The sequence below is a fragment of the Panthera uncia genome (assembly GCF_023721935.1).
Source record: "Panthera uncia isolate 11264 chromosome E2 unlocalized genomic scaffold, Puncia_PCG_1.0 HiC_scaffold_20, whole genome shotgun sequence".
Classification (NCBI taxonomy): domain Eukaryota; kingdom Metazoa; phylum Chordata; class Mammalia; order Carnivora; family Felidae; genus Panthera; species Panthera uncia.
Window position 1 is genome coordinate 24,235,251 of NW_026057589.1, and position 12,059 is coordinate 24,247,309.

At 62.1% G+C, this 12,059-nt stretch overlaps 1 protein-coding gene across 5 annotated transcripts in view; it reads left to right on the forward strand.

The window, feature by feature from the left end:
* Positions 1 to 12,059, forward strand: part of BANP (BTG3 associated nuclear protein) — a 113,057-nt gene that overhangs the window by 65,615 nt on the left and 35,383 nt on the right. For all 5 annotated transcript variants that reach the window (XM_049622641.1, XM_049622643.1, XM_049622642.1 and 2 more), the window contains 2 exons: positions 1,439 to 1,678; positions 10,431 to 10,598. In XM_049622641.1, the coding sequence (XP_049478598.1) occupies positions 1,439 to 1,678; positions 10,431 to 10,598 (408 nt within the window). The remainder of the gene's footprint in view (positions 1 to 1,438; positions 1,679 to 10,430; positions 10,599 to 12,059) is intronic.

The window sequence follows — 12,059 nt, forward strand, 5'->3', positions numbered from 1 at the left end:
AGAGAAGACTGGGCGGCTCGCCGGGGTAGCCAGCCTGGGTGTGGGGAGACCCGAAAGAACTAACGAACCCAGAGCGTCTGACACCATGTGGAGCGGTGCCTCTCTCCAGACCTGGTCAAGGGCGTCGGGTCTGCTGGAGTCAGAGGTCAGGTGTCAGCAGCGCACGCGGCCCCTTGGCTACCCGGGTCCCAGAGACCTGCAGCTCCCAGGCACCAGACCCCGTCCCTCCTGTGTGCCCTGCTCCTGCAGTCAGGCGAGACTCGGGGCTTTTCGTTACGTAAAACGGTACTTTTGAGATTTTAAGATCACGAATGGCGCGGTTTTCGGGGTTAAGGAAAGCACGTGTGGCAGGGAACGAAGTTTCCACAAGGAGAGGAAAAAGGTCACGGTGCTCTGGATAGGAGGTCAGGGGAAGGTGCTCTCCGGTGATAGACTTCCAGCTTCACTGCTGGGAGGTCACAGGTGGGAAGGGAGAGGGGTGGGGGTGGGGGAGGGCCACAGAACAGGACAGGGGAGCCCCGAGCCCTCACGGAAGGGCTCCGCAGTGAGGAGAGTACGGGCCGGTCTGCGCAGCCCTGGAGCCCCTTGTCCCCCCCGAGCTGGCCGGCTGCCTCCCCCGCGGTGCAGGGCAGCAGGTCCGTTTTCTCACGTGGGACGTGCCTGGCTTCCACGCGGCTTCTCCTCAGAGCACTTCCAGGGCTGTGCGTGGGTTCTTGTCGCCCCAGAGGCCGGTGGGCTCCAGGTGGCTGTCCTGCTGCTGGAACCCGAGGGAGCCCCCCTCCCGACCCCTGACGCTAACACTCTCGGGACCACTCTTGCTTGCTGTCCTCCCGGGCGCCAGCAGGCCGAAAACAAGCACGGTGGTTAGAAGTCGCTGGTGAAGCTCCCCTGCGGCGGTTGTGGAGGGAATCGGTTGGAGGCTAGAGCTCGTTTGGTGTCCCCGCTTCCGGACACTGAGACCCAGGTGTCGGGTCTGGGCGGCACCTCGGCCGGCGCTGCGGGGCCTTCTGCCGCCAGACTCGCGAGGGCTGTGGGCAGCCCCGTCTCCCCGGCTGCAGACCGGCTGACGGTGCACGGCGCTCTGCGTTCTGCGTGCTTTTCACTGAGGTCGTGGGGCCGGCCTGGCCCCAGGGAAGCCCGACTGGAAGGCAGTGGGGTGTTTACGGTTCGCAGTGTTACATCTTGTCTCTGAGATGGATCGCTGGAGACTGCGGCGGCTCTTTGGGAAACGACGCACTGGTTTCTGGTCAGCTGTAGGTGTCCACACCTCTCCTTTGTGACCTTGGGGGTCGCCCCGGGGCTCTTGGCCGTGCTCTGGAAGTTGGGAGAGCAGTTCGCCAACAGCCCCCAGGGAGGATCCTCCCCGAGCGCGTTTGAGTTGAGCACGGGGTGCTTTGGACTCGTGAGCTTACGTGAGACCGTGTCCTGTCTCTCCCAGAGGACTACCCCAACGGCACCTGGCTGGGCGACGAGAACAACCCGGAGATGCGGGTGCGCTGTGCCATCATCCCGTCCGACATGCTCCACATCAGCACCAACTGCCGCACCGCCGAGAAGATGGCGCTGACGCTGCTGGACTACCTCTTCCACCGGGAGGTGCAGGCCGTGTCCAACCTCTCGGGCCAGGGCAAGCACGGCAAGAAGCAGCTCGACCCCCTCACCATCTACGGGATCCGGTGTAAGTGTGGCCTTTCTCTCCGCTCACCTCCGCCGGTGCCCGGTCGCGGGGAGGGTCTGGCTGAGGGCGGGTCGTGTAAGGTAGCGTCTCGGGGCCGAGTCTGGACCCACGCTGTTGGCTCGAGAGGATGCTGGCCTCGGCACTAGTTGCAGAGCCGGGAGAGGAACTTCCGGGTGGAGCGTGTCCTTTAGTGAACATCGCCGGTGCCTGCCCGTGGGAAGACCCTGGCCTCGCTGGTCCTCAGGCTGTTCCGAGGCCTGGAGAGGAGCAGAGCCAGAGCCTTCCCCATCCTCTGCTGACCGCGGCCTTTCCCTGGCTTCCCCCTGGCGTGAGCAGGGTGCCGTCTCCCTCCTTCCTTTCCAAGAGGGCTGTTGATGGGCTGACCTCCCGACCGTAGCCGGCGGAGCTCATGGTGCTGGTCCTGATATCCTCACGGCCTGTGTGGTGCGCCTCCTCTTTGAAGAGGGCCCCGTGCTCAAGTCAGTGATCCCTGTGTACCATTGGTGACATTTAAGGGGTGCACATGGCCCCGCGGGTGGCCCATATCCTTATCGGCAGCACCCGCTTGCCTCTCACCCCTGGGCTCGTCCGATCCACAGGGCCCGCCCGACTCCAGGACGCGTTGACGTGGCTTATGATACAGACACAAAATGAAGCAGAAAGACACGAGACGCGAGACTTCTAACAGAAAGGCTGGGTAGCCGCGTGGGAGACCCAGGTTCTGGAGGGCCACTGTGCTTGAATGTGAGGTTTAAGTCTCATCTAGCAAAGGGCGGGGAAGTGAGTGAGTTATACCTGGAACTCACTATCTCAGACCAGGGAAGGGTGCTGTCCCACCAGGAAGGAGTCGTTTTTGTCACAGGAAACTCTCTGATGTCGATCCATGAGCCTTCTGTTGAGGACAGAGAGAAACGGAAAGACTTTTTCCGTAGTTGTTCTAAAAATAGCGGGTATGTTTTTACCTGTTCTCTTATACTTTAGATTAAAACTGAGCATTTTCTCCTGACTGTAGATCTTCCTGGCGGTCGCTAAGAGACGGAACCCAGGTCCCTCTTACACTACAGCGGCTCGTCGCCATGGTGTCCCCATTTGTTGGCCCTCCACTTTCTGCCTCTCCTGTCTGACCCGCTAGGGGTGTCTGTCACGGATCCTGAGAACCGTCCCTGGTACTCTTCTGAGAGGCCGTTCACGTAACCAGCCGACGTCAGCCCCCGAGGTGGGGCAAGAGCGGTTCACGGTCGGCGGCGGACTCTTCCTGAGGGCCAGGCTCTGTGGGCCGCGGGGTGTCTTGGAACCGCTCCGCCCTGGAAGTGGCCACTGACAAACAAGTAGGCCCGGCTGTGTTCCAACAAAACGTTATTTTTCAACAGCAGGCGGCGGGCTGCCGCCGTCCGCCAGCCCCCGGTCTGGAGCGTGATGCCAGCTGGGACCCTCCGGTGTGCCTGCGCCACTCTGGTCTCTGGGCACGTGGTGTGTGTGCAGCCCGAGGACTCGTGCTGGTGTGTCGACAGGCCGCCGTGGGGTGGTGTGTGACCCCGTGACCCATAGTGCCCTGTGTGGCGGGTTTGTGAGGGTGAGGGAGCCGTGGTCCCCGATTCCCGATGGCTCTGCGGGCCGTCAGGTGTTTGTAAATGGCCACGGCCCTGACAGTGTGTCAGGGGCTTGGAAGGGGAGCCCTGATGGAGAGGCTCCGTCTGTGGCCTGGACCGGGCCCGGGGCTGCGTGGGCACGGTGGCCTCCGGGTGGGAGGCTGCTCTTCCCATGGGGAGTCGACAGGCCTCCTAGGACCGGAGGCTGGAGGGTGGTTGCCTCTCATTTGCAGACGCGCCTTGGAGCATCAGTCCAAGGAGTACGGGCGGCCTGTGTGCGGGCCGTGACGTGCAGGTTATTAGGCAGAGGTTTGGAGAAGGTTCCCTGGAGGTGATGGGGAAACCGGGGGGTGGGGCCCAGAGCAGAAGCACGTGGCAGTGGGGCCAGTGTGCTGGTGCCCAGGGAGACCGTGTGTGTGTGTGGGGGGGGGGTTGCGTGCTGCATCAACCAGACAGGCCGGTTCTGTTCCTGTGTGTGGGAGCTGGGCTCTCCCATGAGCCCTCCGCCATCCGGGAAACCGAGCTGTCTTCCTGGGGCATCAGGAGGCGCGAGATGCTGGCATGTGCCGCGCAGTAGGGGCTCAGCGCGGGAGCTGTCCGTTTCCCCCGGCCTCGCAGGTTCAGGGCACGTCCCCTGGGAGGTTGGGGCGTCCCCTGCGCTCACCAGCTGTGGTACCGCATGCGCCCATGCCAGCCGGGCGAGCCGAGGCCCCCCGGAAGGTAGCGCAGCCCCAGACGGCCTCTCCTTGTGAGCTCCTGGGGGATGGAAATGTGCCCGCATCCACGCCTGGCATCCGCGCCTGTGGTGCCCGGTACCGCGGAGACACGCGGTAGTGCGGGTTGTGAAACTGCTCTGGGGGGGGGGGGGGGCGCCTAGCAGGGTGACCTTCAGGGAGACTGAAGAAGGACGGTGTCGTAGCGGGGCTGTGTTGAGAGACTAACACGGGGGTACGGCCCAGGTTGCAGCAGTGGAAGCAGAGGAGGGCAGACAAACTCTAGGAATTCCGGAGACACGAGCAAGGCTTGGCTGAACCGAGACCCGGGAGGTCAGATCGCCCGATTTCTCTGCAGCAGAGGACCGACTGACCGTCAGAAACTTCTGAGTTGCCAGCACAGTGGTTGTATTTGCTTCGAAGCCAGGTGGTGGGGGCCTGTGAGTGTTTCGGCGGGAGACCGGCCCGCCCGCGTGTTCCCGTGGGGGCCCGAGGAAGAGTTCTGGGGTGCCGGGCTGTCCGGGGGCCGGCGGAGCGCCGCCACAGACAGCTGCTTTGTGCGAGCAGCCACACTTGGCCTGTTTCTTTCCCAGGCCGGGGCGGCCTGCGGGTGTCGGTGAAGTGGGAGGGGTCCCTGACCCGACGTGTGTTCGCTGTTTTTTCACAAGTGATTTGCAGAGAACGAAGGAGTGGCTTTTCAAAAGGAAAACAGTCCCCTGCGCTCAGTTGTGAGAGACCGTCCCCAGGGAGCCTTCCTGGAGCCGCGGGGCCTGCCCTCACCGACTCCCTCCCTCCGACGAGGCCTGTTGAGAGAGCAGGCGAGGAGTCGCCTGGAACTAGGCTGGAACTGGCCATCTAACCGTGGCTCTGAGCTTGTGGCCCCCATCCACCACGTGCAGCCTGCGTTCTCAGCTTCCCAGCCAGAGGAGCAAGAGGGGCGCGGGCTCGGGGCCCGGAGCCCTGCAGACCGTGGGGCGGGCTGCGCCTTTGCTGTGGGCCGGCAGGCGGGATGTGGCCCTTGTGAGAGCCCGGCTCCGTCACGCGTGCCCGGAGCAGGTGACGGTGGGCGTCCTCCTTTGGAAGAGGGGTGTCGGGGGGCCTGGGCGGAGCTCGAGGAGTGGCTGGGTGGGAGGGCGGGTGCCTAGTCCCATCGCACACCCACCTGCCTGCCGGCTCCTCCCATCGCGAAGCCTGGGCTTTCCCCTCGGCCCCTAGTGGCCGGGGCACAGTCCTGGGCTGAAGGGGCACAGGCGGGTTGGGTTTGAGTCAGGACTCCGGAGGGTTGACCGCGTGGCTTTGGGCCAGTCCCACGTGCCCCGTCACGCGTACTCGGACAGCAGCCCGCAAGGGGGCGGGGGCACCACCTACACACACTAGGCCCCTGTTGTCGTCGTCTCCCCGCAGCCCGTCCTGGACTTCCTGTGAGAAGCCGTTCACCGGGCGAGGGGCCCTCTCAGTGGGAACCTTTAGATGGGATTTTGAGGTGTTAAAAGTAGTTGTTGATTTTTTCTGACTTTGGGCCGGTTCAGATTGTTGCACAAGAACCAGAACACAACAGGTGAAGCAGTGGATCGGACTGCTGAGGGCCGAGTGGCGAGAGTGGCTCGGTGGCTTTGTCGCGCCCGCCTCTGTTTTCAGCTTCCTGCGGACCCGGGAGCCTCGCTCACAGCTTCCAGAACGCGACAGCTGCTGCCGCCAAGTGCAGTCATCACGGGGAGGATTCTCATCTAAATTTCCCCTTTTTGTTTGTCAACAGAAGTAGTTTTCTCCCTTTCCTTTCTCTGGGGAAAAGGAATTCTGAAACATCCGTGGGCCGTGTGTCTGAGAACTGCCTTTCTAACGAGGAAACGTGCGTTTTCGGGAGGGAAGCGGTGCCTAAAATACTCCCTGAGAAATACACGCTTTTCAGGGTGCAGCTTGAGGGCTCCCACGGATGGGAGGGCTCCCTCAGACTCGGGTAAGCTAGCCGCATAGGTCGCGTGCCGTGTGTACAAGCAGCACGTTACCACAGCCGTAAACGTCTGGAACGTTTTCGGGCGGGGCTCTCAGCTAAGAACGCCAGCCGTTGCCTTCTCCCCCTCGATTTGCAAATACGGCTTTCGTTCTTACGGTTCATCCCAGCGAACCACCGAGCCTCTCCTGGACGGTAATGTGGAGCAAGTCGCTCGCCCGCGTGAGCTGCTAGAAACGCGACGAAAGCACCCGTCGGGTGGACAGTCGCAGACCTCTGAAGGTATCGCGAAGCCTGCTGGTGTGGAGGTGAGGTCCCGTGGGGCCCCCGAGCCCTCGGGAGGTGGTCTGAGCTCCACTTGGCACACGCCAGAGCCCTGTGTTCACAGAGGATGGCGGCCCCCCGGTCCGTCCCAGCAGCTGCGCCCGTAGAGGGCGGTGTTTCGTGACCGCGCGGCCGTGACGCAGAAGCTGGTTGGCGCCCACCTGCGCGAGCTGAGGTCCCCTGGTGCGCTCGGGGTGTCCCGGGGCGGCGTCACAGAGTCACAGAGCACCGTGCGCTGGGGGCTCAGAGCAGCAGGGAGTCCCCCTTCTCTCCGCCCCGGAGGCCGTAAGCCTGCGATTCTGGAGCCGGCTGGCAGCGTGTGACAGCACGGCTCCTGTCACTGCTCGTGTCCTCCCTGCGGACGTGCTCCTCTCCTCTCCTTGTCCGGACACCAGTCCCGTGGGATCCCAGCACACCTGCGCCGGCCTTCTTTCCAAGGGAGGTCACGTTCTGAGGTTCTGGGAAGGACGTGGATTTCGGAGGACACTTCACGGGGCACAGGGCTCGGGTTCTCCGGAGCTTGATACTCGAACGCGGTGCCTTACGCGGCTTCTGTGGGGGTGCCCGGCACTTGTGTTTGGTAGCGCCGAGGCGCCAGAGGGAGTGCGGAGGGGGGCAGGTTTGGTGAGCACAGGTGAGAAGGTGAACAGTCGGGGCCCTGGCTCACAGGTCGCCCGGACACAGGGCCTTGGGGAGGCCCTCAGCCTCCCTTTCTTGCTTCTCCTCAGTCGGGGCCATCACTGCCTGGGGAGCGGGGCTCACCCGGCTCTGCGGCCTGGACACTGGACAACACACGGTCTGTGGGGAGGCGCGGTGACCAGTCCTCCTCACTCGGGGGCTAAAGATTTCTGTTGTTTTTCTAGGTCAGTCGCTGTCAAGTCAAGACCAATTCTAAGAAATAAACTTCTGGCACGCAGTCTTCTGTTCTTTCCCCTCGAACTTGAGGTTATGTGAGCAGTGATAGTGGTTTTCATTCCTCTGTGGCTGATGAGCCCCATGCCACCCACCGAGGACGTGAGATCGCCAGCTCTGTTTCTTTTTCCCACAGTGCGTCTCAGCTCTATGTGGGGCTCATTGTTGGAGAGCTGGAGTGTGGTTTCATGATTTGAACCACCAGTGTCGGGATGGGCGTTCCGGGATGTGGGAAGGCGCTTAATGGTGACGGAGCTTCAGCTCTTTGGGAGGGAGGGGGTGAGCAGACAGCTTGCCGGGGAAGCAGCAGAAGCAGGCTCAGAGGGACCGTATTTTGGGGGGCGGCTGAGAGGGTTTGCCTGCTGAGCACTCTCCCCCAAGACAGTGAGGGGACAAGTGGCTTGTCTTCCGGAGGAGATGAAGCCCCACAGCTGCCTGGGGACCCCATGTGCTGGGGAAGGCACCGGAAGCTGCCTGGAGGTGGCCGCGTCTCCTGCACAGGGTCGCTGCTCACTTTTGTCCGAGGTCTCCTGTGTGTCCGTGGGTGGGGCCTCGGGTGCTGTGTAAGGCAGGGAGGTGCTCCTGGGGGTTATGTGGCCATTTCTCCTCCACCCGGCTGGGTGCCGGGAGGCCTGGATGTTAGCCTCTCACTCCCGACAATTCTACAGGCTCTGAAGCTAGCTTGTTGACTGTCTAATTTTGTGCGTTTTTCTTGTGACCATCACACGTGAAAGGTGTTTATTTGTGGGGGTGTGGGGAGAGAGAGAGAGAGAGAGAGAGAGAAAGCTCCCACTAGGGAGGGTCAGAGAGAGGGTGAGAGAGAATCCCAAGCAGGTTCCAAACTGTCAGCACAGAGCCCACCGTGGGGCTCGGTGTCACAAACTGTGAGGTCGTGACCTGAGCCGAAACCAGGAGTCGACACTTAACCACCTGACGCACCCAGGCGCCTCTCAGAGTAACCTCTTTGTCACTCATCATGAGACGTCTCTTCCGCCGTGCGTTCGTTAAGCTGCGGTGCTCCGTGCTGTCCGAAAAGACAGGGGCGCTTTCGGGAAAGTCGGAGAAAGCCGCATTTCCAGGCAGCACAGAGCGGTCTGAGGCTGCACCCCGACACCTCCGCGGGCCCCCTCGGGGCAGAGCCGAAGCCTGCGTGTGGGCACCTTGGGGCGCACCTTCCCCCTGCGCCCGGTGCTCTCCGCGGGGAGCCGGCTGTGCTGCTGACCCGACGGCGTTGCTGGCGGCCGCGGGGTGGGTGCTGCCGGACGTGCTGTTGGCAGGAATACGCAGCGAGGTCTCCGGACAATTTAAAAACGGCTGCTGTGTAACTGTACAGACGTATGCTTTTTCTTCAAAGGGTGTAAGCCAGGCTTTGAACTGGTAAGTTGGTTTTTACAAAGTGGAACCTAAATGTTAACGTCACACATTCATGTGTGTCGTGTACGTTCGTGTCTGTTACCAAGTATTTAAAATTTCAGGCGACGTCACTAGTTCCTAGCAGCATTCGGGAGGCTTCTCCCTGCCTGTGCCGGTGTGGGGACAGGAGGGTGGGGTTTATTTAGGTCCTCTTACCGAAGCGCGTCCCTGGAAGGGCGTTCTGACGGCGCTGGGTTGCCGTTTCCCCTCTCTCGGCACCGCTGTCCTCGGCTCTGCCGTGACATCAAAGTTGGTAACCAGCCCAGAACGTTCCGAGTCAATCCCTTGAACTTAAAGCCATCGTGGGGCACGTGGCAACCACTCAGTAAATATTGATCGATGATTTGTGGCTATTTTAGAGGGGACCTGGAAATCAGCAAGCAAGGAGTTGGGCCTCATTTGTGTATTTCCTTCTGTGCACGAGGCTTGCAAAATGCAGCTGGAAGTTCCTTGGATTATTTTCCTTTCGGACCCTGTAAATCCTGTGTGTCCTCAACCCAAGGCCTTTTCATCTAGATGACGGAAATTTTGGTTGTCGTATTTAGAGTCGGAGGTCGTAAGCACATGCTCGTGAAATCAAGACGCATCTTTCCGAGAGAAAAGAAACTTGATGCTTCTGTGAATTTAGGAAAACGAGCACTCCCTTTGTTGCGATTGTCTCGGCAGGAGGAGGTCTTAGGGATCAGGCGGCCGTCACGCTCTCCGCGGACAGTGTAAACGCGGCCTTCCTAGCAGTCAAAACAGGAAGTTTTTCAGCTCCGTCTTTTTATTATGAAAGTTTTGAATTTCATCCACGTGTTTTCCTGTGAGTCGGCGAAGTTCCGCGAGCCGCTCGAGTAGAGGTCATCCAGTCGAAGAGCGTTTCTTGTGGTTCCCATGGTGGTGACTGACTTCCTGTTGTCTCGGCAGAGAAGAGGCCAAGTGTCCAGTGAAGGTCTCTGTTGGCCCCCTGCGCCTCAGTGGCCTGCCTGATCCCCCGTTTCCTTGTGGGGGAGGGAGGACTCCGGTGCCGTTCAGTCACGTTCTGAGAGTGCTCTGTGGTGTAAGTGGTTGACGAGTGTGGGCGTCAGTAAGATGCGCCGCCGGGCCCAGAGGAACCAGGGCAAGGCCGCATGTGCCTCGGGGAGCGGGGGAGGGCATGCCATTCCGCGGGGCTGCGGGCTCTCGGGAATAAAGAATGATGTGCCCGCGGGGCGTTTTCATCCTGACCGGGCGCAGAGGGAGGGCACAGCGAGTCACAGAAGCCGGCCTCGGACTCGGGCAGCGACGGAAGAGTGTCTTCGGGTGGATCGTGACCGCATTTAGTCCACCAGGGCCGGGGCATCTGCCGTGTGCCCGGGCGGTCTGGGCTCTCGGCACAGCACACACTGTAAATGTGTCCGTCCTCTAGGTGTCAGCCGGACAGGGTGCGGGTGGGAGGGACTCCGGGTCCAACCGGCTGGTTCCGGGCAGGGCTGCTGAGGTCGAGTCCGAGCCGAGATCGGGGGGGAGGGGGACGGCCGCAGGCCCGGAGGCGCGGGCGGAGGGGAGCTGGTGCTTGCGGACACAGCTCCAGTGGCGTCGTGGGCTTCGGTTTTAACCTCGACCTTCAGGCCCCTGAGTGCCGTGTGTGGAGTGTGAGTGGACGTGGTTGAGCGCGGGCGTGCTGGAGGCCCGTGGGGCCCGGCACCCAGCCGGCCGCCTCGTGGACCGGTCAGCGCGTGAATGTGTGACGTCACGGGTCCCTGCTGGTGAGGCTCTCAGCCCCCGGCCACGTGTCGCTGTCCCGTGTTCGTGTGGCTCGCACACGGCCGGGACGTGAGGAGTGGCCTTCGTCTCGCCGTCCTTTAACACGGGGTGTGTGCTTTCAGGTCACCTTTTCTATAAATTTGGGATCACGGAGTCTGACTGGTATCGAATCAAACAGAGCATCGACTCCAAATGTCGGACAGCCTGGCGGCGAAAACAGCGAGGCCAGAGCCTGGCCGTCAAGAGCTTCTCGAGGAGAACGCCGTCCTCGTCTTCGTACGGCGCTTCAGGTACGCTCCGTTCGGAGTCCCGAGTGCCGCGCCCTGGGGGGCTCGGGGGGAGCGGGCCAGCGCCACCCACGGCACCCCTCAGCGCGGCGACGGGGAGCCCGGCTCCGTGCGCGCCCTGCAGGTGAGTTATCTCGGGACCGCCGTGGGTGCTGCGTGGGGTTCCCTGAGCGGCAGGACGGGGCCGGGTCTGGCGGCGAGCGCCGTGTCCTGTCCTCCCTCCGCCAGAATACTGAGCGCGCCGCTGGCTTCTTGTCCTTGCTGGTGTCTGCGTGGGGGGTGCGGACGAGGTGGGGGTCAGCCCGGGTCGTCGTGCTCATCGCTGCCGCTCTGAGTTAGACTTCCCCAAAAGAGCAAGGGGACATTCCAGATTTTCCCTTCGGGCATCGTTGGAGCTCCGACTGGCTTTTCCGAAGCAGAAGGTTCACCAGGAACGCCACTGGGACTTCGGTGTTGCTTTTTTAAAAGCTTTTTAAAAAAATCTCCACAACGTCTCCCTTGGCCTCGGCTCGTAGAACCGGAGCCCCGATCGGGGCCGGGGTCAGGACCCCAGGGCAGCGCGGGCAGGGTCAGCCGGATTCTCGTTCCGCGGCACTGTGGCGACAGACCCGGTGGCCCGGCATCCTTGCGGGGTCTTGCCTTTCTGAAGCAGACCTCGGGATGTGGCTCGCCTCTCGTCTCGGTAGCGACTTGCGAGCAATCCCTGACGACGAGGGGCGGCCACACACGTCGTGCCCCCAAGCCGTGGTTCTCTGAGCGGCAGTATCGAGGGACCTTCCAGCCAGGGATCTAGGCCCGTCTCTCACAACGAGCAATCCTGTTTGGGGAACTGAGGGAGGTAGCGACCGTACGATGTGCTGAAGCGGTGGCCCCCTGAAGAGGTCGCCCGCCTTCGTGGGTCTCCGGCGGGCGGGCGTGGACGCCATACACTCAGGGAGGTAGGTTTCAGGCGGGCCCGGGATCGGCCGCCCTCTCCCTGGGGTCCGAGGGGCTAGCACGGAGCTGGCCCGTGGCTAGCGCTCAGTGTCTGTCCCGAAGGAGCGAGGAGGAAGGGCAAGATGAGGCTTTCTCTGTGGAGACGGCGCGGCCCCGTTTCAGGACCCCCGGGCAGCGGCCCGGAGCCGCGAGTTTCTGACAGGCAGCGGGGGTGCCCTCGGGCCGGCCGGCACCATGTTTGAGGGTGGAAGGTGTCGAGTCCGGTGAGTGGCCGGGCGGGTGTGCTGGGGGACCCCGACTCTGCTTCCGACCCCCCGATCGGAGACTCGGGGGTCTTAGCCTCCTGCTCAGGTGTGATTCCTGCTGTGTGGTGGTGGCGTTCCGGCTTGTTTCATGCTTACTTGGGATTTTTCATCTCCCTTCCAGTCAGTAGTGTTGCTTTCAACTAAACGATAGTGGTTGTGTTTACCGGGACAGGAGTTTCTTCGATTGTTTTTTTGTTTACTAAGCCTGTCAGCATTTCTTCTA